The sequence below is a fragment of the Brassica napus genome, unplaced genomic scaffold (assembly GCF_020379485.1).
Source record: "Brassica napus cultivar Da-Ae unplaced genomic scaffold, Da-Ae ScsIHWf_1639;HRSCAF=2257, whole genome shotgun sequence".
NCBI classification, from domain to species: Eukaryota; Viridiplantae; Streptophyta; class Magnoliopsida; order Brassicales; family Brassicaceae; genus Brassica; species Brassica napus.
Window position 1 is genome coordinate 1 of NW_026015056.1, and position 25499 is coordinate 25499.

The 25499-nt window shown below is 34.5% G+C and overlaps 6 protein-coding genes and 2 pseudogenes across 6 annotated transcripts; 4 read left to right on the forward strand and 4 right to left on the reverse strand.

Annotated features, from left to right (window-relative positions):
• Positions 1 to 602: 602 nt before the first annotated feature.
• LOC125598166 lies at positions 603 to 1522 on the reverse strand (annotated as a pseudogene).
• Positions 1523 to 2225: 703 nt separating this feature from the next.
• On the forward strand, positions 2226 to 4248 carry LOC106404110. Its single transcript, XM_013844861.3, has 5 exons — positions 2226 to 2607; positions 2693 to 2842; positions 3003 to 3261; positions 3406 to 3624; positions 3696 to 4248. Exons 1-5 carry the CDS (start codon positions 2323 to 2325, stop codon positions 4142 to 4144), a joined length of 1362 nt encoding a protein of 453 aa, XP_013700315.2. The 5' UTR covers positions 2226 to 2322; the 3' UTR covers positions 4145 to 4248.
• Positions 4011 to 5375, reverse strand: LOC111211674 (membrane-anchored ubiquitin-fold protein 1-like). Its single transcript, XM_048772450.1, has 3 exons — positions 4875 to 5375; positions 4459 to 4623; positions 4011 to 4371 (listed from the first exon to the last, which is right to left on the reverse strand). Exons 1-3 carry the CDS (start codon positions 5005 to 5007, stop codon positions 4313 to 4315), a joined length of 357 nt encoding a protein of 118 aa, XP_048628407.1. The 5' UTR covers positions 5008 to 5375; the 3' UTR covers positions 4011 to 4312.
• A 1014-nt stretch (positions 5376 to 6389) lies between these two features.
• LOC106404123 (40S ribosomal protein S19-1) lies at positions 6390 to 7761 on the reverse strand. The gene is made up of 4 exons (XM_013844870.3): positions 7545 to 7761; positions 7019 to 7109; positions 6741 to 6924; positions 6390 to 6649 (listed from the first exon to the last, which is right to left on the reverse strand). Exons 1-4 carry the CDS (start codon positions 7626 to 7628, stop codon positions 6577 to 6579), a joined length of 432 nt encoding a protein of 143 aa, XP_013700324.1. The 5' UTR covers positions 7629 to 7761; the 3' UTR covers positions 6390 to 6576.
• Positions 7762 to 7885: 124 nt separating this feature from the next.
• Positions 7886 to 10961, forward strand: LOC106435631 (probable mitochondrial-processing peptidase subunit beta, mitochondrial). Its single transcript, XM_048772451.1, has 9 exons — positions 7886 to 8667; positions 9196 to 9360; positions 9434 to 9571; positions 9651 to 9802; positions 9874 to 9982; positions 10091 to 10189; positions 10271 to 10336; positions 10416 to 10523; positions 10622 to 10961. Exons 1-9 carry the CDS (start codon positions 8008 to 8010, stop codon positions 10706 to 10708), a joined length of 1584 nt encoding a protein of 527 aa, XP_048628408.1. The 5' UTR covers positions 7886 to 8007; the 3' UTR covers positions 10709 to 10961.
• LOC106415130 lies at positions 10684 to 13012 on the reverse strand (annotated as a pseudogene).
• LOC106435620 (protein SPIRAL1-like 3) lies at positions 12817 to 14498 on the forward strand. Its single transcript, XM_013876526.3, has 2 exons — positions 12817 to 13562; positions 13657 to 14498. Exons 1-2 carry the CDS (start codon positions 13287 to 13289, stop codon positions 13753 to 13755), a joined length of 375 nt encoding a protein of 124 aa, XP_013731980.2. The 5' UTR covers positions 12817 to 13286; the 3' UTR covers positions 13756 to 14498.
• Positions 14499 to 14523: 25 nt separating this feature from the next.
• LOC125598167 lies at positions 14524 to 15984 on the forward strand. The gene is made up of 5 exons (XM_048772452.1): positions 14524 to 15224; positions 15315 to 15381; positions 15465 to 15536; positions 15618 to 15670; positions 15756 to 15984. The coding sequence occupies exons 1-5, from the start codon at positions 15192 to 15194 to the stop codon at positions 15837 to 15839; spliced, it is 309 nt and encodes a 102-aa protein (XP_048628409.1). The 5' UTR covers positions 14524 to 15191; the 3' UTR covers positions 15840 to 15984.
• Positions 15985 to 25499: the final 9515 nt, after the last annotated feature.

Sequence of the window (25499 nt, forward strand, 5' to 3'; positions counted from 1 at the left end):
ATTCACATTTACAGAAATTATAATCTGGTGAGAACATATAATTTCTGTAAATGTGATAAACAACTATAGAATGTGAAGAAAACTATAGATATGGGGGAAAAACTTTTGGATAAATTTTTAAATAGCAACTAACAAGTCTTGGGAAAAACTTAGTCCTGTTCCAACATCAATACATATTGTCTGACTCATGGGCCAGATTATCGGTATGCACTATTGAGTTTAGAATAAATATTATTATTATCATATAGTGTGTATAGATGTCATTGACATTTACATCATATAAAGTGTATAGTGGCAACTACCATTACAATGGTTCTAACTGAAATACCTATATACCTTACAATCAAAGCCCAAATAGGTCCAATAAGTTTTTTTCTTATCATAAAGCAATTACACTTATCTTTCAGGTTTCAACAATTGATTTCCCACCAACAAGCAAGCATGAACATCTCCCAAGGCACAGACACACTGACACAACGAATACTGAAGATCCAAGAACCAACATAATAGAGAGTAACGAACACTAAGAGCTACGGAGGAAGGGTTTCACTTTGCTAAGAATCTAAACAATCGTTTTTTATTCATAAAAAGAAGTCAACTCGTTAACAAAACCGCAGTACCGCGTCCCACATTGTCCCATCATTGTAAAACAGCTACTGGAATGACAAACTGATGTGCAAAACCAAGTTGGAGAAGGCTCGTCTTGCATTGTTCTTGATAGGTGCTGCGGTTGGTGGGGAGGCGGTTTCTCAACTAAAACATCGAGCTTCATACCACCGTAACATCCACCACCGCTACCGCTAATGAGATAGTAATGTCTGGTCACGTTGAGATGAACAACGTCCCTTCCAGATCCACGGCTCCAATTAGCGATCGGGTTATCGGCATTGCAACTTATGTAGTTGGTCTCGTTCACTTCTATAACGTTGTATTGGTTTCTCTCGTACACAAAATCTGAAAGAAAAAAAAACAAATAGAGACACATGGATAGAAACTATATAAGTCAAACAAGATACGTGAAAGGATAAACATTAATCTTAGTTTACTATCCTTTTACTGTAAGAAAACGACTAGGAAAGAATCTAGTGGTCCTTTTCAGACAAGATAAGATTGATTGTGTTGGACAAGATCTTACACAAAGTTTTTAAAATCATATAATCTAGAGTGTGACAAGAATCAACGTTGATAGAGAGTGAGGGAGAATAGTACAGAGCCAGTCGTCGAGGTAGAAATGTTTGTCCTGAGCCCAAATGGTATAGTTGATATTGGGATTCCAGAACTTGTTATCACCCACTATCCATCTCTTAGCGGCCACCTCAGTCACCGGAACTGCCGCAAGAAAAGCTAGAACCACTGCCGCAGCCATCAACGCAAGTCTAGCCATCGATCACTCTAGAAAGAAAAAGAAGAAGCTCAGTGCTTAATGACTCTTAGTCTTATCTCTCAAGAAATAGCAGTTTTATGAATGAATGTATATGAGTGAGTGGGGCTGTTTCCAAGTCAAATCAGACATACAAATTTCTCGTTTTACGGGGAAAAGATCTCTCAAGATCCGTAATTTCTTCAACTAACGTTTGGAATCTTATTACTACTTTAATCAACCTCGATGTTGACGATGAAGTACACTTTAATTAAAGGTACGCGTTATATAGTTAAGGGAGTAATTAGGCTTTAATTGCTGGCATTATTATTATTTTTCTCTGGTTATTACATTATTCTGTTTTGTAGTAATATTTTCTCACCTTTTTGGCGGGAATTTATTTCCATTTTCTTCTTTCAAGGGTTCAAAGATTCAATTCCTTTATTAACATACGAAATGAGTATATATATATATATCTTTTGAATATTTAAAATAATAACTAAAATAAAAATAAATTACTATAACAGTGATACATATCAAAATTTCCAAAACTATATGTGAGTACTTATATTAGTTGTACTTCTTAATTAGTAAAATAACGAGATATGTAATGGCTCGTCGCATACAAAAAAGCAGATCATATGTTCCCGCAATAACATGCACACGCAACTGATAATAGCACGTCGTAACCATTTCCGCGAACCAACCAATGGATATTGTAATTCGATAAGACGACGTCGTGTTGTTGACCACGAATATTTCTTAAATTTCCTTTTATCTTTTGTTTTTGACGTCATCACATTGGTTTATGTCCACACGATATCAGTCATAAAATCCACGTAGGAACGACTATCCATTACACCCATCCACGTGTTCTCATAACAGCTTCTAGTTCCATTACCTGAACGAACAATAGAAACAGAGCATCGAACTGAGAAGGAAGAAGAAGGGAAGCAAGAGAAATGGCGGCAGCGGCCATAGCCGTTCATCTCCCGAAACATGCATCGTTTCTTCCTAATCCCAAGCTTCCATTGAATCAAAACTCTAACTTTCTCGGTGTGTCCTTGAAGATCGGTCGACCCATGTCCGTTAACCGGAAAATGAAAGGTCCGGTTACGGTCTCTGCTGCTTCGACGAGCAAGACAGTCGTTACAGATGGCGATAGAAGCAAACAGTTTTACATAAACTTCACTGGATTCCCATTTCCTCTTGGTCCTTTCCTTAACCGGCGCACCATCAGAACCGAGGTTTGGCTTTCGAACTCGTTTGAGAATCCATTACAGTGCCTTTCAATTAGCAATCTCGAATTTCGAACCTTTGCTTGTTATGCAGGCGGTAAAAGGTAGCATATGGATGTTTGAACAAGAACAAGCTTTAGGTTTCAGCAGTGTCTCAACGAATATAAGAATGACTGTCATCAAACTCAAATCCGGTGGTTTATGGGTTCATGCTCCCATTGCTCCCACCAAAGAGTGTATTCAGGTTCCCCCTTTTTTTATTTAATCTATTGATTGATTACTATCTCCAGAGAATTGTTAAAATGATAAAAGTATCATGCTTTAGTTTCATAAACACATGGTTGTGAATAATTTACTTTTAAACGATGTCTGAACTCTATTTGCTTACTTTTATGTTGAAGCAGCTTATTGAGGAGTTGGGAGCTCCGGTTGAGTACATTGTCCTGCCAACTTTTGCTTACGAGCACAAGATATTCGTCGGTCCGTTCTCTAGAAAGTTCCCCAAGGCTCAAGTATGGGTGGCGCCAAGACAATGGAGCTGGCCACTGAACTTACCACTCGAGTTTTTCGGTATCTTTCGCGCCAAAACCATTAAAGACGGAGACTTATCTACCCCGTGGGCTGATGAGATCGAGCAGAAAGTCTTAAGCTCTCCTGAAGTCGGTACGTTCCTTCACTATTTCAATCCTGTTGGCGGTCCTTAGCCAAGCCTCATGAAACATTCGCCTAAAAATCATTTATTAAATCGTCTATACTCCTCCAAAATCTGAGGGTCGGCCCTGTACTTATGGAATAAATAATATACAGGAATTGGACCGTATGTGGAAGTAGCGTTCTACCATAAGCGTTCAAGAACTCTACTAGTCACTGATGCTGTCATCTTCGTCCCACGGAAGCCGCCGTCGAGTATCAGCAGCCAGTCCTTGCTGGCCTCGGCTAAGAACGGACTGGCTGTGAAGATACTTAGCAAAGGCAAACAAGTACCTAATGACCCTGTCGTTGATACCCCAAACACCCGCCAAAAAGGTCAGCCAACAACTTCTTGAAATTCAAATTCATCAAACAAAAGATCTCAATGAGTGTCTTTTAACGTGCAGGATGGGAAAGAATGGTTCTGCAAATCCTGTTTCTCGGCCCGTCTAATCTCTTGGAGCCAAACGCGAGCTTTGCACAAATGTCACAGAAGCTGATAGTTTCTCCCATTGTCAAGACTCTGGTCTTTAGCAAAGTCCCCGAGAAGGTGAGGGATTGGATCGATGAGATAGCGAGTGACTGGAGATTCAAGAGGATAATCCCAGCTCATTTCGAGGCTCCGGTAAACGCAGGGAGGTCAGAGTTTCTAGCTGCGTTCGGGTTTCTTGATGATCTTCTAGGGGAGAGATATGTGAACCGTCCTCCTTCGCTCTCTATTCTCTTCACTTCGCTGATGGGTAAAGCGGCCAGCTATTTTCCTCCGGATGATATGAGGACTCTCTCTTCTCTTGATCAGTTCTTAGTCTCTGTTGGTGCTGTTAAGAAGACCGTCTCTGGTAGAAAACGAAGATGATGGAACAAATAGTATTCATCGTTAGTCTTATAAAGAATATAGAAACGATTCGGTCTTGTAAAGAGATTTGATTTTATACTTTATAAAAGAAACGTTCAACAACTCTTTTGATCATGTATCTGTATCGATAAACAATCTAAAACCAAACCACAAATCTGAAACACACTCTTACATGATTGAACAGACACATTTGTTCATCTTAGGATCTCCATCTTTAGGCTTCTTTTCTGTTCCAAAACATAATCAAAGAAACAATGTCAAGTCGAGAACAGAGTTTTGAAGCTTAAGTAGAGGCTTTGTTTCTCTTTGAATACCTTTTTCAGTAAGCAGAGGTTGGATGATGACGTGCATTGTGGTGACAGCGTCAACGAGAGTAGAGACAGGGCTTCGGTAGTCTTTAACCGTTTTGTTGTTGTCCAAAACTTTCCCTGCGCTTATCAACTTCACCTCTTTCACTGTCCTCGGTCCATTTTCCTTCTCTAGCTCGAATCATGAACAGACAAGAACAAATGACACAAGTAGGTTGATCAGTGACAAAAGAGTTGTTTGAGCACAGGCTCAGCAAGTGTCCATTAGGATAAACATTAAGCATAAGATTATCCTAAAGAGTGACATGATTCTCACAAGTAATCATAGAAAATCATGCCATAACCATTGGTTACAGGAAACATTCAAGCCTTTACAACGCAAAGTGCATGAGGAGGGTAAAGTAAGCCATTAAGAAACTGACCTCTAGGCCATTGAGAGATAACAGTCTCCTTCAATGCAGCAACAGTGGTAGCATCCGGAAATGCTTTAGGACCGATATCAGAACCGTCGTTTAAGCGAAACTTGATCTCTAGTTGATCATCAACTTCTGCCATCTATATTGCCAAAAAGAACCAACCAAACAACTACAAAGAAGAGTTCAAAAAGACTTTGCAGTTTATCAGTAGTATCAAAATCCCACAGGGCCTTCTTTTGCTCTTTACTCTTTATCTGCAATGATAAAAGAACAATAATTAGTGACTGGGAAGAAGCCTCAAGAAGTATAAGTGGGTACTTAGTAAATAATCTTCTTTAACAGAATCTTGATTCATAAATGGATCGCATGAAATGCAACAGAGCAATAAAACAGAGGATTTTTAACAAAATGAACACATGTCCTCATCATGTATAGCTGCTGGTCTAAAACAACAAATCCAGATTTGAAAAAGGAGAAAAAGAATAAAAAACTCTCAAAAAAATTAGGTGACTGATTACTTACTGTGGCTATGTGACTGATGTGAGCCGATGAATCAAACAAGAACACGCATGAGAGAGAAGTAAAGAGTGAGAGTTGGGAAATGAGATGAGATGAAGAGAGTCAGTGTATTGAATCAATCAAATGGGCGGGGCGGGGTCAAAGTTTTCCATATTTATCTGATATTCTTCCCATCTATGCGCCTTTGGACCTGCCCCTATCTCTCTCTCTTTCTCCCTTATTGGAATCAATCACAAAGGAAAGAAGAAGAAGAGAAGGCCGACCACTTCTCAATCCAATTTGTATGCTTGAATGTGAAAGCTTATAGTGAGGAACCTATAATAGTGTTAATCACAACTATGAAAATCTTGTTATTCATGTTTCATTGTTATAGCAAAATCATTTATTTTGAAGTCATCATCGTACAAAATAATGTAACATGAGATCCGAGAGAAAAGATAGGACAAAGGGAGAAAGCAACAAAGAATCTGACCAACAACAATAATCCTCTGCATCAGGAATAGTCTCATCATGATTTGGTCAACACATGGACCTTAACAAAGCTTACTTGCTTCCCGTTTCCAAAGGCAATAACATATAAGGAAAAAGGAAACAAAACAGAGGATAAGAAGATTAAGAAATGGGATGAGCCTGCAGGCTGCAGCAGCCTAAGTGTCTAGAGACAGACCAATTCACTTGGTTTTAACAGCTACCAACCTTGGACTATAACAACAACCTCACCTTTCAGTTTTTCTTCTTCTTGCATGGGACGACATGTAATCAAATGGAGATTTCATTATATGCATACACTTCAGTTTTAATCTGTCTGATTCATTTGACATTACAGTGCTGTGTGTTAATTACCAGGTGAAGGACCTTGCTGTGATTTTTGTTTCAGTTTTTACATTTAGTTATAACCTGAACTTGAATCTACATGGTAGAGTAATGTCTTTCATTCTGTCAATTGATTGGTATAAATCCTCAGCAGGTTTGATCCCAAAGGATTTAATTTTGTTTTGCCTATATCTTAGATGATGATAACTTCATATTTAATCAAAGAACCAAAACAAAGAAGGTTTCTAAACATTATGGGAGCAGTCTTCAGCAATGATATTGATAATAAATTGTTCTTTGAGAAAAAAAATAAACACTAAAAACAGAACATTGGTTTCGGAAAAGTAGTAGAGCCTCAAAACAACATTTCAGATGTTCAAACTTCAACAGCAATACGTCCAGCAACTTGGTCCAAGTCCCGTTGCCCACTGGAAGTGATTCTTCTTCCTCTGAAGAAGAAGAAGAACAGATTGTAACCATCAGCGTCAAGCTCAAAGAATGGATATAGAAGATAGCTATTATTTGAAGAAAGTTTATTACCCTTTGGTGTCTATCTCAACAATGTTCATAGTCTCCAACTGCTGGAGGATGTGACGGGCAATGCCACCGCTGCTTTTGCAGAAGTGAGGTGGGCGACTGCCGTTTCTCTTGCTGCCACCGTAGATTCTACGGAAAGCACCAACTCCAAGACCTCCCCTCAGGTATACTTTCCTTGCCATAGATGCTGCCATTATAAAAGAGTATAGTCTTCTTAAGAACTTTTATTTATATGAGTATTGAGAAATAAAGCTGAGACTAGGGGGAAAGAGAGAGCTTACCAGCTCTGATGTAATACCAATCGGGATCATAAGGGGCAAGCTCCTTCAATTTACCGGTCTTCACAATGTCTGTCCATGAGGGAAGCTCGATCTGCGTAATTGAAAGCATACGAGTCAGGTGAAAAAAAAACACAAAGTTACGAAGCAGCAAACAAACTAGTAATGACGATGACCAATCACTAAACATTCCTGCTTTCAATGAACATTCGTTACATTTTCAATTGATCAAAAAGACACTATTAAGTGGTTATGAACTCAGCATGAACAAACATTGCCAGCTAAAAGAAACTAATTTCAATACGACAGACTAATAAAATATGTATTTGTAACTTTAATTAGACAGTGTAAGATCCATTTATCAACATTCCAACAATAAAAAACAAAAATCTCAAACACAGCATAACAGAAGAACACATGGTGAAGAAGAAACAGAACGTCGAAATGTGGAGAATTGGATTGATTTAACTCCCTAAAAAGTTCTAAGTCCGCATTAAACACACCTAAAACACGAAAGAAGAGCACAAACCTTGCCAGATCGCTTGAGATGAGAAGCGTAAGCCTTGACAAAGTCATGTGGAGATACGTCTTTCACTGTTTTACCAGTTGCCATATCTAAAAGCAGAGATCTTCGTCTGGGAAGTTTGCGCAAGGCAGCTGAATCTTCTCACGTTACTCCTCGAAAGGCTAGGGCTTTCAATCTCCAAGAACAATGTCTATATATATGTCGTCATTACATTTTGCTTAGGGTTTTTCTCCCAATCCGGAGAAACAAAATGGGCCCATTTTGATGGGCCACAATTATTAATTGGGCCTTATTATTCTATCCATTATAAAACGACGTCGTCTAGAAGCTGTCGGAATCATCATCATCGCATAACTACTGGCGAATAGTTCGCATCTCGAGTCGTCTCTTCCATTTTTCTTGACAAAGTAATTAAAAAAAAAACACCAACCCTAGAGAGAGAGAGAGAGTGTAGAGCCCATCAGCAATGGCGATTAAGAATCTATTGACCTCGGCTCTCCGATCTCAGAGGCGTCTCGCTCTCAATCAAGCGACACGAGCTTCCTCCTCGATCTCAGCTCTCGATTCCGCGACTCACTCCCCTCCCCCGCCGGCGACGCCGATTCTCATGCCCTACGACCACGCCGCCGAGATCACCAAAGAGAAGCTCAAGAGGCTGGAGAATCCCGATCAGAGATTCCTCAAATACGCATCCCCTCATCCAATCCTCGCCTCTCACAACCACATCTTGTCATCTCCCGAGACACGCGTCACCACTTTACCCAACGGCCTCCGAGTCGCCACCGAATCGAATCTCTCCGCGAAGACCGCCACCGTCGGGGTGTGGATCGACGCCGGATCGAGGTTCGAGTCCGATGAGACGAACGGGACGGCGCATTTTCTGGAGCATATGATATTCAAAGGCACGGAGAGGCGCACGGTGAGGGCGTTGGAGGAGGAGATCGAGGACATTGGTGGTCATTTGAATGCGTATACGTCGAGGGAGCAGACCACTTACTATGCCAAGGTGATGGAGTCCGATGTGAACCAGGCTTTGGATGTGTTGGCTGATATCTTGCAGAACTCTAAGTTCGAGGAGCAGAGGATTAACAGGGAGCGTGATGTCATCCTCAGGGAAATGCAAGAGGTAATTACTCTATCTTGTTAAATATTCGAACTTTGATGTTCTGATGTTGTATCACTATTTATTTATGTTTGTCTGAGTGATTGTGAGTCTTGTGTCTGTTTCTTCACTCAGTTGCGTCTTCTTTAAAAATTCGAACTTTATGTTCTGTTCTATATATATTCAAGTTAGATGTTATATTAATCAGTGTGTCTTGAGTAATTGTGAGTCTTTTGTTTCTTGATGTGTCTGTTCGGTTTCTTCACTCAGTTATGTCTTAAAAATTCGAACTTTATGGTCTGTAGTTCTCTATGCCTTTTGTTATGTTCTATATACTTTTAAATTACGTGTCGTTTTTACATGTATCTGCTTCTTCGTTTATTGATTTATGGACTTAGTTAATCATATGTTGGCAAGGTCAAGAAGTAACTACGTTTGAATTTTACATTATTTAGGTGATATTTGAGTCTTTTATTACTTCTATTCGTTATGGTTTATTTGTTTGTTCACTCTGTTAAGCTCTAGTTTTATTGTAATTTGGTTCTTCTGTAGGTGGAGGGACAAACCGATGAAGTTGTTCTTGACCATCTACATGCTACTGCGTTCCAATACACACCTCTTGGAAGAACTATTCTGGGACCTGCTCAGAATGTCAAGTCTATCACCAGAGAAGATCTGCAGAACTACATTAAGACTCACTACACAGCTTCCAGGATGGTATAACATTTCTTGAATCAATTATTGATTTTGTTTGTATTCTTATGTTGGATCATGCAAATATATTTTTCAGGTGATTGCTGCGGCAGGAGCTGTCAAGCATGAGGAAGTTGTTGAGCAAGTGAAGAAGCTATTTAACAAGTTGTCATCTGATCCAACTTCTACCACTCAACTAGTCGCCAAAGAACCTGCTAGTTTTACTGGTTCTGAGGTAAATACACAGCCCTTTGTGATTTTGTCTTTCCTTTAATTTTTTTTTTTTGCTTGCTGTCTAAATCTCATTTTGTCAGGTTCGAATGATTGATGACGACCTACCCCTTGCACAATTTGCTGTTGCCTTTGAAGGAGCATCTTGGACAGATCCAGATTCTGTTGCTCTTATGGTTATGCAAACCATGTTGGGTTCATGGAACAAGAATGTTGGTGGTGGCAAACACACGGGGTGAGATTTTGCTTTCTGTCTATATTGCTTAGCATGGATTCAACGATAAAGTTTTCTTTGTGTGTGCGCAGTTCTGCTCTGATCCAGAGGGTTGCCATTAATGAAATAGCGGAAAGCATAATGGCATTCAACACCAACTACAAGGATACTGGATTGTTTGGCGTGTACGCAGTTGCTAAGGTCAACCAAACATAATCCACATAGCTGTTTATCTCTTTTGTTGAAATTTTCTAGGGATAAGCAGTCTTATCATATCACTTTTAACATATTGTAAGCTACTTTTTGCAGGCCGATTGCTTAGATGATTTATCATATGCCATTATGCATGAGGTAACGAAGTTGGCCTTCCGAGTTTCAGACGATGATGTGACCCGTGCACGGAATCAGGTTTACTAACACCCATCTCTTTCCCAAGATTCAGCGTCTAACTCACTTGTTTGTTTAACTGATTTTAAATAATCCCTTCAGCTCAAATCGTCGCTTTTGCTTCACATGGATGGAACTAGCCCAATTGCTGAAGATATTGGTCGTCAGGTATGATACCAATAACATCTTTATAAAATATGTGCGTTGGTCAAAGATAACAACCCGAGAGACTTTGTGATATTTGTAGCTGCTGACCTATGGGAGAAGAATCCCAACCGCTGAACTATTTGCTAGGATCGATGCTGTTGATGCCAGCACCGTTAAACGTGTGGCCAACAAGTTTGTCTATGACAAGGTAAGTTATCTTTTCTCTCCCTCGTCTTGTTTATCTATCTACACAGAGTTTAAAACTAAAGGGTGATGAAAGGGAATGTTTTTGGGGATAATGCGCAGGACATTGCAATCTCAGCCATTGGTCCGATCCAAGATTTGCCAGACTACAACAAGTTCAGACGCAGAACCTACTTTAACCGTTACTAAGCCTCTGAAAGAACGGTCACATAACACCCATGGGGAGAGAGCAAGAACAAGGTGGCGATGGATTCATTATTTTTGGGTTTCCTTTTAGTGTAATCTTTCTTAATTTCCCATCGCTGGTAAAATAAATGTACCATCCACTCTTTTTCTTTCTTCTACAAGAAGATACTAGAGATCCTCTGTTTTATTGTTTTGTTTGGTTCTCCATAATTTCTCATACAACTTAATAAGAAGTTGAATATTGGTTTGAAACTTATTTGGAATGATTGGTCTCCTTTCTTCTGCATTCGTCCATATAAATATGTGTAGTATGCATTGGCTCTAGATTTTATTATATCAAGTGGAAAAAAAGAATATCATCTTAAACTCAACAGCAGTTGAACTAAAAGGTTAAAAACAGTTCATATAGAAATGGTCACCTACTTTGGAAGTGGCTTGCCTCTCAAGAAATACTTGAACAGCTCAAAAGCAGCATGTGGCTTGGACAGTGGAACCTCGTGACCTGCTCCTATCACCGTCACGAACGTTAGTCCCTCGAACACTTCCGCCACCCTCCCATCTAAGTCCACAATGTTTGTTCAAATTCCATGTTTTCTTTCTAAACCGGAGATAACAAAATAAGAACCAGCTTGTTTTTTTAAGTACCTGTTTCTTGACATACTAAGGAACTTTGGTATTCAAACTAAGTCTTGCCAATGAGTACCTAGTCGCTGTCACCGGTACAGCTGAATCGACGTCGTCACCACTTAACCATAACAAAAAGACTAACGTAACGACTTAGGGAATGTGTCAAGGTAATATCAATGAAAGAATGAAAAACCACAGACCTGAAAACCCAAACCCTGATCCCATCGGCAATCATTTCCCGGTATATAGGCAGAACCGATGAAGCTGTGTCGTTCCAATCTCAGTTCAGCACCTCACTGACAACAAAAAACTAACTATAATTAAAACCGACAACTAAATTTAACATATGATCTTAGTTATGGAATGAACCTGCAAGCAGTCCATTTTTACAAAATCTTGGTGGTGTTGGCATGAAGAGCTTTCTAAACATCAGGCCGGTTGTTATAGACTTCTGCATATCTCTCGGTACATCGATCATACCCTAATATTTTCCTCAGTACCTTCTCAGTAGACATAACCGGCTACATTGCTTATGAACATTGAACCGGATCCAAACCGAAAGAGAAAAGCAGAGGAAAGAGGCTCTTACGGAGTGGGGAAGATGAGGGAGACGCATCCTCCCGCGATCAGAAGAACCACCGAAACCCACAGCTACCGTCGCTTGACTTGTTACACGGCGGTGCATAGATGTTGTACTGATCGATGCTACTAAACTCTTTCTCCATTGCGTAAGAGTAAACCGTTTCGCATTCATCAGATTCCTCCTGTCGACTGAACTCGCAAGTGTTCACCAGCTGATGATACGTCCTGTCGGAGATCATCGCGTGGCTCCACCAATACGGCACCGTTCCGAGGTTGTCATAGTGATTGTCCGTCACGGCGTTTCCAACCTTCCAAACGAAACGGTTTTACGCGCGAAAATTCAATAACGGTAACGGAAACAGAGGATTTTGAATTTTTTAAATATTACCATGATTCCTTTGAGATTAATTGGATTCTTGGATCGTTTGTTGTAATGCATGATTTCTCTAGCGAGCTGAGGGACGTAATGTCCGGCGTAACTTTCGCCGGTGATGTAAATTTCACGGCGGTTGTATTTCGGAAACCGGTGAAGCCATTGGACAAGAAACTGAAGTGAATCTTTAGCTGCAATAAGAAGAAACAGAGTCATCGGTTAAGGTAAACCATGAGTGATTTAGAGGGATTGGTTCTTGGTTTAGTTATACCGGTGCGGCTGTCGCCAGTATTGAAGACTTTTCTACATTGTCGGAGACGGAGACTGGTCTCACCGGATAATGCTGCCGGTAAAACAATTGAAATATTCCATCAATGCATCCAAACTGTTTATTCAGATTTGGGTTCTCATCTGACAAGTTATACATAAGTTTTGCAGACATGGCTTCTTCTTTTCAAAAAGGATAACTAAATAAAGTTTGGTATGTCTATGGAACTAATGAATTTATTGTCTAGTTAACAAACTGAAGTTCAGATCCAACCCTTCTGATAAGCGACCAAATGATGTAACACATAGACCACTAGACTTTTCGAAGTTTTTGATAGGTAGACGTAGAGGCAATAGTCAATCAAAAACTGAGAGGGGCTTCATTAGATATAAAAGTCGGAAGAAGGCCCATAAAGCCCATTATAGATTTACTTTTTTTTCTTACTGTGAATATCCATTTTCCACCTGTTTGTTTCTATTCCTTGATTTGAGGCCAAATCTAGAAGAAGAAGCAGCAAAGAAGATTAGCCAGAAGAGGTAAACAAACACCAATTCTTTTGATCTGTCTTATCACGTGTCTGTAATAACTCAATATAACAATACTATTTGGAACCTCTCCTCTTCTAAATATCCCCAACTCATTGAACACAAACTTAAAACTTGTAAACATTTTTCAAATTGTTTAGATCTCTCTATCTCTAGCAGGATCAAACAAAAAAAAAGAAGCAAAAGATGGGTAAAGCAAGAGGAGTAAATAGTGGTGTTCATCAAAGCTCTCTCGGTTATCTCTTTGGTTCTTCCGGGGATTCTCCATCCTCTGCCGCTACAAAAATGGGGACCACAACCACGACAACCACCACAACTACCACAGACGGAACCGGAAGAAGACCAATTACGACCACGACCACCACCGTCACTGATAATAATAATAGATTTGCTGCAGGTGTTAGAGGAAGTCCTAATAACTACTTCAGATCAGAAGGTCAAAACTCTGGAAACTTTCTCACGGTAAGGAAGAGATATTATGTTACATTTTCAGAATGAAAAAAAAAAATGAAACTTTAAATTTGAAAACTGATAGAAATGCCAAAATGTGACACAGGAGAGGCCATCTACTAAGGTTCGTTCAGCTCCTGGTGGCGTATCATCTCTTGGCTATCTCTTTGGAGGACCAAATGCTGCTGATTCTGTAAAGAAATGAAAGCTGCTTCCGACAATCCAAGATTTTTAATTAATCAAATGTACATCTTCCATAAACATGGTTGTTGTTGTGATCATTACGAGTTTCTAATAGAAACCTTAATTTCAAAAAGAAAAAAAGAACATGTTACCAATCTAAATCAAAAATAAACAAACAGTGCCCAAATGAGATCATTTTTCACAATCTACTCCTCAAATAATATATGTTCCATCGTAAACTAGAAGCCGAGTCAAATCAAATCATTGATCCTGAAATTAATAAGGTGAAAAAATATTATTATCAAGTGCCAATTTTGAGTCTCAATCGGTGACCATCCGGCAGAACACGACGACGGCTCTTAAAGCTCAATCAATCGTAAAAGCTTAGTGTGATTGGGATGTCTGAGATCCGTATTTCTTGCTTTGACACAGCTCTTATAGATTACATCAATGTTTCTGTAACTGCAGTGTGATTTATTGGAATTGCCAGCTGTAGCACAACTAGAGAAGGATCCTAAATATGGACCAGTTCACCAGCTGCTGAAGATCTTTCTAACTCAGAGGCTGAATGCTTACAGGGAATTCCAAACTGCAAATTCAGAATGTCTGCAAAGCTATGGTAACCAAATTGTAAATCCGTTTACTGCTCTTACTGTAAACACGTCCCATCTCCGGAGAAATCCTTAATTTCTATTTCTGGTTGGTCCTTAGGACTTGTTGATGAAGATTGTGTAACAAATATGAAATTGCTCTTCCTTGTCTGTTCTTGTGCTGTCGAACCTGTACAATGTGTATGAAGACATTAGCAGCGTTAGAGGGGAGTCAGATCAACCTCAAGGCGCTGATTTAACCTCCATGACCGAAGACTTCAATTTCTATCAAGGAGGGAGGTTTCCAGGAGATTGGGGTTCATGTCAAAGCTTGGAGATGGTTAATTTGGGTCAGAACTTCTTCAAGGGCGTAGGTCTTAGTAAATGCAAGAACCTTCGTCTTCTTGATTTGAGTTCGAATATGCTTACCGGAGAGCTTCTCAGAGAGATATCGCGCGGTTCCCTGCATGAGTGTTTTTGACGTTGGCGGAAACAGATTATTGGGCTTAATCCCTGAGTTTCTCAGCAATGCCACAACCCAGTCTTTTTATTCGAAAATACACGTATGCGCATGCATCTATCAGGAGTCACACCAGTTGAAGCAAGAAGATGGTTCACATAAGGAGACCGAGCAATGGCTTTCGAGTGCAGCACCAAACCAACGTTTATAAAAAATTACCTCTTAGATATATTATAGTAAACTCTAAAAACTAGATGCATCCAGAATTCGCGGCAAAACAATTTTCCTTTCATTTACAAATTTTAATGGGCTTATATAATACTGAAGTAAGGTAGGGCTAGGGCCAAATAATAGATTGGGATAAAATAAACGAGACGGTGTGAGAAACGAACCCTAAATTTCCTAATCATGTCGCTGAAAATGAGATCGATCTTTGCTCAGGTGCGTCGAGAATCTGAATCCTATATTTGTTCGATTGAGTTATCCTCTAAAATTTTTTGTTTGTTCGATCGGTTGTATCTCTCGACACAGGTGTATCAAAAATCGGTATCGGCGGGGCATAGACGCAATTTCTCTTCATCCTCAACCAAGTGCGAAGGTAAAGTTGTACCAAATTCGAGACCTTTAAAAAAAAAGAAAAAGAAGAAGAGTGTGATTTTCTTCAATAATTTGTGATTGTAGTGTCGAAGAAAACAGCTATGGGGATTTATGTTGTTACTCGAACCCTAGGTTTTGCTTCCGGATTTCTCGCTGGTACGTGGAGTGACAGAGATTCTTTTATCCTCTTAAATCAGCTTTTAATACCCTTTTTGTTCTGTTTTGTTTTTGGTCAAGGCAATTATGTAGTTGGTGATTTTGATAAGAAGCTTTTGGAGCGGCTGGAAGAGGTATAAAATAAAATCAAAGAAGCCCGCCCTCGATGTGACCATAATTGCGATGATGTCTTCTAATCTTTATCGTCTGTGTTGACAGGATATGAGGAAGGATGAGGAATACTTCAAGAGAAGCGAAGCGATATTGTCCCATCTTTCAAAGTTGCCTAGGTCAGCCAATTAATTGGCTTTTGCTAATTATTATGTATAAGATGTATGTGTCGTATGGTATGACAACTATGTGTCCGTTGTGGTTTTGTCTAAACTGAAATACTTGTCTCTGCAATTGCTTTCTTTCGCTCAGTCAAAATATTTTAATTTCGTGTGTGTTTTCTGGGCCTCCGTTTTTTATTATAAGTCGTTTTAGAGAAAATTTTTTGTTCCAAATTATATGTCGTTTTCGGTTTTCTATGTAAAATTTATTAATAATTAATGTTGTATAACCAATGGTAATATATCTTATATTTTTCTATTGGTTGAATTGTGGTTAGGTAAATAATTAATGATGTTTTTGTTTAGAAAATATAAGAAATTAATGGTTTTCTTAATCTACGTGCATAGCTGTAAAACGACTTATATTAAAAAACGGAGGGAGTAATATATATGTTGTTGGGAATTATGTTTTTTAAGGTTAGAATGTTTTCCCAATACTTCTATCACATCCGTCTCGTATGTTTCCTTCGGTGAATCATCTTTGACACTACTTTGTACCGGTAATTGCATGGCTTCCTTTGAGAATGTTCTTTCTCTGACAACATCACAGATTCCAAGATCTTCCAACTAATATCTGCTAAATCTTCTTTACCAGTAATTGCATGGCTTCCTTTGAGAATGTTCTTTCTATGACAACATCACAGATTCCAAGATCTTCGGACTAATATCTGCTAAATCTCATTTTTCGTCTTTAAAGGATCCCGTTCTTACTTACCCTAATTTTGGTGTTCTTACAAATTTTTGTCAAACCGCTCTGATATTATTAGTACGATATTATCCACTTTGGACCTAATAGACAAGCGGGCTTGGATTTACTTTAGATTAAGATATAAAAGAAACCCAAGGCCGATTCACTCTATCCACGAGCTGATTGATAATATCGCGAGAGAACCCTAAATTTCTCCGATCATGTCGCCGAAATTGAGATCGATCTTTGCACAGGTTTGTCGAGAATCCGATCACGGTATATTACTATTCCTTTTTTTGTTTTTTTTATTTGTGCTCTTTCTGTCTCCTCCACAGGTACATCTGAAATCGCTATCGATGGGGTCTCGCCGGGATTTCTCTTCTTCATCCGCAGGTTTTCTGATTCTTTCCTTGGATCGTGATGTTTGTTTGAATGTATAATTGTGATTTTTTTTTTTTCCGATTGCAGCTTCGAAACGTGCTGAGTGGGACAATCTGTTTAGCCCTGGCATTTCGGTTTAGCTTGGATTCGCTGCTTCTGCATGTTTTGGTAGATAATTCCTTCCTTCTGAAAAATAATATATATACATATTACATATATATATGACAAGAAAATTGCACATTTGTGATTTACTGCGTCTTCCTTTTTCTTACCTCAGCGGTGTACAAGGTTTATAAAAACTACTATCCCAAGTTCCTGATATGTAGGGAAGAACATGAACGCATGTTACAACGTCATAAAGAACTGGTATGATTTGATTACATGTGTGTGTGTGTCTGCTTTTGAAAGACCAATGGAGAATTTACATCTTGTACTTTTATTTTATTTCTCACGCTTTCAGTGGGCGCAGTCGAAGTTGGATGAACTCTCAAGAAATGTTTGTTGCTGTGGACAACAACCAAAATAATAATAAATTAGAATAAGACCCGCGCCTTGCGCGGGATTAAGTTATTATTTTTATTATATTTTGGAGAATGAAACAATAGTTTGGCTTCATTTGGATTACGGGTGTTCAACCCGGATATCGGGTTGGTTTCAGTTCTGTTCGGTTTTTTTCGGTATTTGGTTAGTAAAATATAACTACTATTCTAAATCCATATTTACTTTGACTTTAGTCTTTCACATACTTTTGAAAGATTTCAACTGGACGACTAAATTGATCAGCCAATCTTGTTGCTTTAAATCATTAGTGTTTATACATATATATATATTATTTAGTTTGAATATTTATTAAATAAAAATTCATATGCGTTATATTTTATGATCATTTGTAACTTATTATAACAAAAAAATAATCTATTGATCACAAAATTTTCAGAGTGGGAATATTCAAATTTCCAATAATATATAGACGTTTTGAAAAATTCAAATATCACATATAAGAAAAAATATAAATGTTTTTATTATATATTTAATGTGATTTTTTAATATCTTTCAATAATATAAAATTAAAAAAAAGAACTAAGATACCAAAATTGTTATCAAATATTTATTATTCATAATAATTAATTTTCATATATACGTTAATCATATAAGGTAATTTCGTAGCTTCTAATTAAGGAAAGTGCAAAAAAAATTTTGGTAGATTATTTATCAATTCGATAGTTAGTTTAATAAAAAATATAATGTAAGTCAAGATGGACCAACCTATTTTTCTAAGAATAGTATATTTTATATAGTCATTTATTAAATGAGAATTTATAATCATACAGTTCTATGATCATTCATATCATTTTATAACTGAATATTTAAATCATAGATAACAAAATTTTTAATGTGAAATCTTTAATAAGTTTATAATTTATAAATGTTTTTGAAAATTCATTGAAAGTTTTAATATTAAAATATTTATGTAATCTTATCGTGTATAGTATAATCTATATATATATAAATATATATGTTTTATTATTAAATGATATTTTTTACTCATATGGTTTTAAAATAATGTGTATCTTCTTATAATATTAAATAAAAGTTCATATTAATACAATTTTATGATCATTTGTAACTTATTATGACAAAAAATAATAATCTATTGATCACAAAATTTTCAGAGTGGGGATCTTCAAATTTCTAATAATTTATAGACGTTTTGAAAAATTCAAAATATAACATATAAGAAAAAATATAAATGTTTTTATTATATATTTAATGTGATTTTTAAATATATTTTAATAATATAAAATTAAAAAAAGAACTAAGATACAAAAATTGTTATCAAATATTTATTATTCATTATAATTAATTTTCACATATACGTTAATCATATTAGGTAATTTCGTAGCTTTTATTTAAGGAAAGTGCAAAACATTTTTTGGTACGTTATTTATCAATTCAATAGTTAGTTTAATAAAAAGTGTAATATAAGTTAAGATGGACCAACCTATTTTTCTAGGAATAGTATATTTTGTATAGTCATTTATTAAATAAGAATTTATAATCATACGGTTCTATGAACGTCATATCGTTTTATAACAAAATATTTAAATCATCGATAACAAAATTTTCAATCTGAAATCTTTAATAAGTTTATAATTTATAAATGTTCTTGAAAATTCATTGAAAGTTTTAATATTAAAATATTTATGTAATCTTATGGTATATAGTGTTTAATATATATATATATATATTTATTTATTTTATTATTAAATGATATTTTTTACTCATATGGTTTTAAAATCATGTGTATCTTCTTATAATAAAAATGTTAAACCATTGATCATTAATTTTTAACATAATAATTTTAATAGTTTTAGTCATTTATTGTCGTTTTTAAAAATTCAAAATATAACATATACGAAAAAATCTAAATTTTATTTTAATAGCTAATTTGATTGTTTAATTTATTTTAATAATATAAAATTAAACAAAAAATGATGGAGGAGATATACATTGTTATCAAATCTTTATTATTAAACTCATTAATTGTCATATATATATTAGTCATTTATGGTAATTCTGTAGGTTTTATTTAAGGAAATAAAATATCATATCATATCATCCCCTATATATTAATTGAGGAACATTTGAAAAGATGTAACCTCAATTTTGTATTAATTAAAAGAGGCCCCAATGCATAGGTGGCACTCAATTAGGTAGTCAATTACATTCAATTGAAAAATAAGTAGGTCCACATTCGATTTTTATATGTTGTTAGATACATAAGTTGGTCAAACTATATGATATAATGATATGATATGTTATTTTCTTTCCTTAAATAAAACCTACGGAATTACCATAAATGACTAATATATATATGACAATTAATGCTTTTAATAATAAAGATTTGATAACAATTTATATCTCCTCCATCATTTTTTGTTTAATTTTATATTATTAAAATAAATTAAACAATCAAATTAGCTATAAAAATAAAATTTAGATTTTTTCGTATATGTTATATTTTGAATTTTTAAAAACGACAATAAATGACTAAAACTATTAAAATTATTATGTTAAAAATTAATGATCAATGGTTTAACATTTTTATTATAAGAAGATACACATGATTTTAAAACCATATGAGTAAAAAATATCATTTAATAATAAATAAATATATATATAGATTAAACACTATATACCATAAGATTACATAAATATTTTAATATTAAAACTTTCAATGAATTTTCAAGAACATTTATAAATTATAAAATTATTAAAGATTTCAGATTGAAAATTTTGTTATCGATGATTTAAATATTTTGTTATAAAACGATATGAATGATCATAGAACCGTATGATTATAAATTCTTATTTAATAAATAACTATACAAAATATACTATTCTTAGAAAAATAGGTTGGTCCATCTTAACTTATATTACACTTTTTATAAAACTAACTATCGAATTGATAAATAACGTACCAAAAAATGTTTTGCAGTTTCCTTAAATAAAAGCTACGAAATTACCTAATATGATTAACGTATATGTGAAAATTAATTATTATGAATAATAAATATTTGATAACAATTGTTGTATCTTAGTTCTTTTTTTAATTTTATATTATTAAAATATATTTAAAAATCACATTAAATATATAATAAAAACATTTATATTTTTTCTTATATGTTATATTTTGAATTTTTCAAAACGTCTATAAATTATTAGAAATTTGAAGATCCCCACTCTGAAAATTTTGTGATCAATAGATTATTTTTTTGTCATAATAAGTTACAAATGATCATAAAATTGTATTAATATGAATTTTTATTTAATATTATAAGAAGATACACATGATTTTAAAACCATATGAGTAAAAAATATCATTTAAAAATAAAACACACATATATATATATATATAGATTATACTATATACCATAAGATTACATAAATATTTTAATATTAAAACTTTCAATGAATTTTCAAAAACATTTATAAATTATAAACTTATTAAAGATTTCACATTGAAAATTTTGTTATCGATGATTTAAATATTCAGTTATAAAATGATATGAATGATCATAGAACTGTATGATTATAAATTCTCATTTAATAAATGACTATATAAAATATACTATTCTTAGAAAAATAGGTTGAACTATCTTAACTTACATTATATTTTTTATTAAACTAACTAGGGGTGTTCAATCCGGATATCGGTTCGGTTTCGGTTCGGTTTTTTTCGGTTTTCGGTATTTCGGTTAGTAAAATATAACTACCATTCTAAATCCATATTTACTTCGGTTCGGTTCGGTTTATATACCGTCGGTTTTCGGTTTATTCGATTTTATACCAAAAAACATAATTATTTTGTTTGAGATCATATTATATGAATTTTAGAGTCATATTGTCAACACATTTATTTATTAAAAATATATTACATGTTCAAATAGATGAACAAAAAAGTAAAAATGCTTCTACCATCAAATAAAATAATCAATTCTATAACTAAAATCAAAGCTTGAAATTTTGAAAATAAAAATATGAAACAAAACAGAAACATAAAAGAAAAGTTTTTCCACTCTTCCATATTTAGTGTTCATTAAAGTCATGCTTTTTCAATTGAAAATTTTCCATTAATTATTGTCCATCAAATTTATAATCTTCATATTAATTAAGTGAAGACTAAAATAAATCAAAAAGATCAAAAAAAAACTTAGAAAATAAGATGTATGAATTGCGATGTATTGTTATTTAGTTATAGTTCAAGTGTTTTACAAATTAAGGTTTTTTATTACTATAAAATTATGGTAATAGTTATTAACACAAATTTAACTTATGTAACAAATAGATTTTTATGTATTGTTTTAAAATAGATACATATTTACATGTTTTTACTTTTAATCGGTTTTGTTCGGTTTATTCGGTTTAATCGGTTATATACCAAACCATATCCAAATCCTACGGTTTTTATAAAATTATATCCATTCGGTTTATATGGTATATACCAAAACCAAACCATATTGTCTATTTCGGTTCGGTTCGGTTCGGTACGGTTCGGTTTTACCATATTGAACAGCCCTAAAACTAACTATCGAATTGATAAATAATCTATCAAATTTGTTTTTGCACTTTCCTTAATTAGAAACTACGAAATTACCTAATATGATTAACATATATATGAAAATTAATTATTATGAATAATAAATATTTGATAACAATTTTGGTATCTTAGTTTTTTTTTTAATTTTATATTATTGAAAGATATTAAAAAATCACATTAAATATATAATAAAAAATTTATATTTTTTCTTATATGTTATATTTTGAATTTTTCAAAACGTTTATATATTATTAGAAATTTGAATATTCCCACTCTGAAAAGTTTTTGATTAATAGATTTTTTTTTTGTTATAATAAGTTACAAATGATCATAAAATATAACGCATATGAATTTTTATTTAATAAATATTCAAACTAAATAATATATATATATATATATATATATATATATATATATATATATATATATAAATACTAATGATCTAAAGCAACAAGATTGGCTGATCAATTTAGTCGTCCAGTTGAAATCTTTCAAAAGTATGTGAAAGACTAAAGTCAAAGTAAATATGGTTTTAGAATAGTAATTATATTTTACTAACCGAAATACCGAAAAAAACCGAACCGAACCGAAACCAACCCGATATTCGGATTGAACACCCCTAATCCAAATGAAGCCAAACTATTGTTTCATTCTCCAAAATATAATAAAAAGAATAACTTAATCCCGCGCAAGGCGCGGGTCTTATCCTAGTTATATCATATAGTTTGACCAACTTATGTATCTAACAACATATAAAAATCGAATGTGGACCTACTTATTTTTCAATTGAATGTAATTGCTAATTGAGTGCTACCTATGCATTAGGGCCTCTTTTAATTAATACAAAATTGAGGTTACATCTTTTCAAATGTTCATCAATTAATATATAAGGGATTGATGCTTGCATTGTATTTCTTTTTTTTTGTCTGTAATTTGCATCTTCTGATTGTCTGTCTCTTCATCTCTTGAAGAGGGATTTCTAATGTTTTCCTCTTCATGTAAGTTGCTATGTGGTTTCTGTCCTAAACTAATTGATTCAGTTGTGTGTGGTGAAATTGTGGCCTTGGTCTTTTTCTTATCCTTGCTTTACTTTTATAAATCAACTAGATTCTTTTTCGGCACGTACATGTTTCAAATTTGTCAATTTACAAAATTTTCCACTATATTTACAATATTACTAATTGTTTATAAAACATTTTAAAACATAATAATTTTATAGTTCACTTGCAATAATTTATTTTATTTGTTTAAATTTTTTAGTGAAAGCACATTTTAAATCATGTGATACAAAATTATAAATTGAAAAATTTTACTGGTGAAAGATCATTTAAAAAAAGTATTATATTATATTAAATTATATCACAGATTAATACAAATCTATACATGTGTTTAGTTGTAATTACAAAATTAGTTAGATATTTTAAAAGTTTGTTTTAGTTAAAATGAAATATAAATTTGATTTAAAAATAAACACGACATTAACTAAATATTTAAAAGTTTTTTTTAAGTGAAAAATAAAATATAAATTTAAAATTACTTAAATATTTAAAATGGTTATTTTAATAAAAAATGAAATATATATATTTTAGTGAAAAAATGAAAAAAAAAATGAAAATATTTTATTCAGATAGAATTTCAGAGTAAATATATGAATATCTACTTGATTTTTTTTTTGTTTTAGAATAATTCAAATAATTTAAATATTTTATACAAAAAGTAATTTCAAATTATGAAAAGGCTTTGGCAGAAACTTGTGAACAGCGGAGGACCCTAAATTTCACGACCATGCCGCCGAATATGAGATCGATCTATGCTAAGGTGCGTCGAGAACCTGAATAATCCTATTAATTATCTGTTAGAGATTCTGACTTGTTCGATTGGGTCTCGACAGGTACATCAGACGTCGAAATCAGTGGGGTATCGCCGCAATTTCTCTTCACCCGCAGGTGACGGCAAAGGTAAAAAAAAAGTTGTGTGATTGATCTACCAAATTCGAGTCTGTGATTTTCTTTTGTTGATTTGTGATTGTAGAGCCAAAGAAAAGATCTGCAGTGAAATCTTTTGTAACTCAATCCCTAGTAGCTGCTACCCTAGGAGCTATTACGGGACTTTACGTTGGTACGTCGAGTGAGAGAGAGAGGACATAGATTTTTATTCCCTTAAACAAATTCTAATGCTTTCTTTTTTTTTTTTTTTGTATCAAGAAAATTTTCTAACTCTACGTCGAAGAAGCGGGTGAATCATTCAAGAAATCCGAAAAGTTGTCTGGTGGTCTATGTAATAACTATGGTCTCTGTCTAAACCGAAAAACTGTTCTTTCAGGTTGTTTTCTCTTTTTTGCTCTGTCAGAATGCTAAAACTCATGTGTGTGATTTTATGTTTTCTTAATGCTACTAAAACCATATGTTGTTGGGCATGCTTTTATGTTTTCTTAATGCTACTTCTCGAGCTCCTCTTACCACATATATAACCATATGTTTTATGTTTATTAATTGCACATAGATGACACTCAAAACCCAAGGCTTGCCTCCTACGACTCTTTATTAGTATATGGTTTCTTTGTACGGTTTGTGTTATGTGTGATATTGGCAAGAATGTCACATTTTAGTTAGTTTGACCCTTATATCCGACAGAATTGTTTGTGCAACCGTAAGTGTAGATTACCACGGAACTTGCCGGTTCACCTGCATCAAGATCTTTCCAATCAACACAAACACTGAGGTTAGGATCACTAAACACTTGTGTCACACTCGATGACAAGATCGTGTGTTTTTCCATCACCTGAGAACTGAGCCTTTGTTGCAAACGTTCTCTTACCCAAAACATGTTCTTTCTTGGCAATAAACACAGCACCAATAGATAAAAGACAGCGCAGCTGCAGCATTTAGTCTTTTTGAAAGCCTCTTTCTTCATATCACCAAGAAGAAGAACCATTTCTTTATCCACAACAACACCCACCTAAAGGTTCAGGGCTGGATCCGAATTTAGCAGACGAGAGATCCCAATAAACATCACACGCCTCTAGATTCTTGGAACCTTTTCGTTTGTTGAAGAAGAGCCAAGGCTTGATCTCGACTTTACACAGACTTCATTACGAGTTTCTACTAGAAACCTTAATGTCAAATTTCAAGAAGAAAAAAACAAACATGTTACCAATCTAAATAAAAATTAAACAAATAAGATCATTTTTCACAATCTACTCCTCAAATAATATATGTTCCATCGTAAACTAGAAGCCGAGTCAAATCAAATGATTGATCGTGAAATTAATAAGGTGTGAAATATTATTATTAAGTGCCAATTTCGAGTCTCAATCGGTGGCAACGGTGACCATCCGGCAGAACACGACGACGGATCTTAAAGCTCAATCATGACCGTTGGATATTCTTTTTTGGATAAACCGTTTAATTTTTGCGAACCCGGTCCAATCGCGGTTAAACATAACCGGAAAAGATAAAATA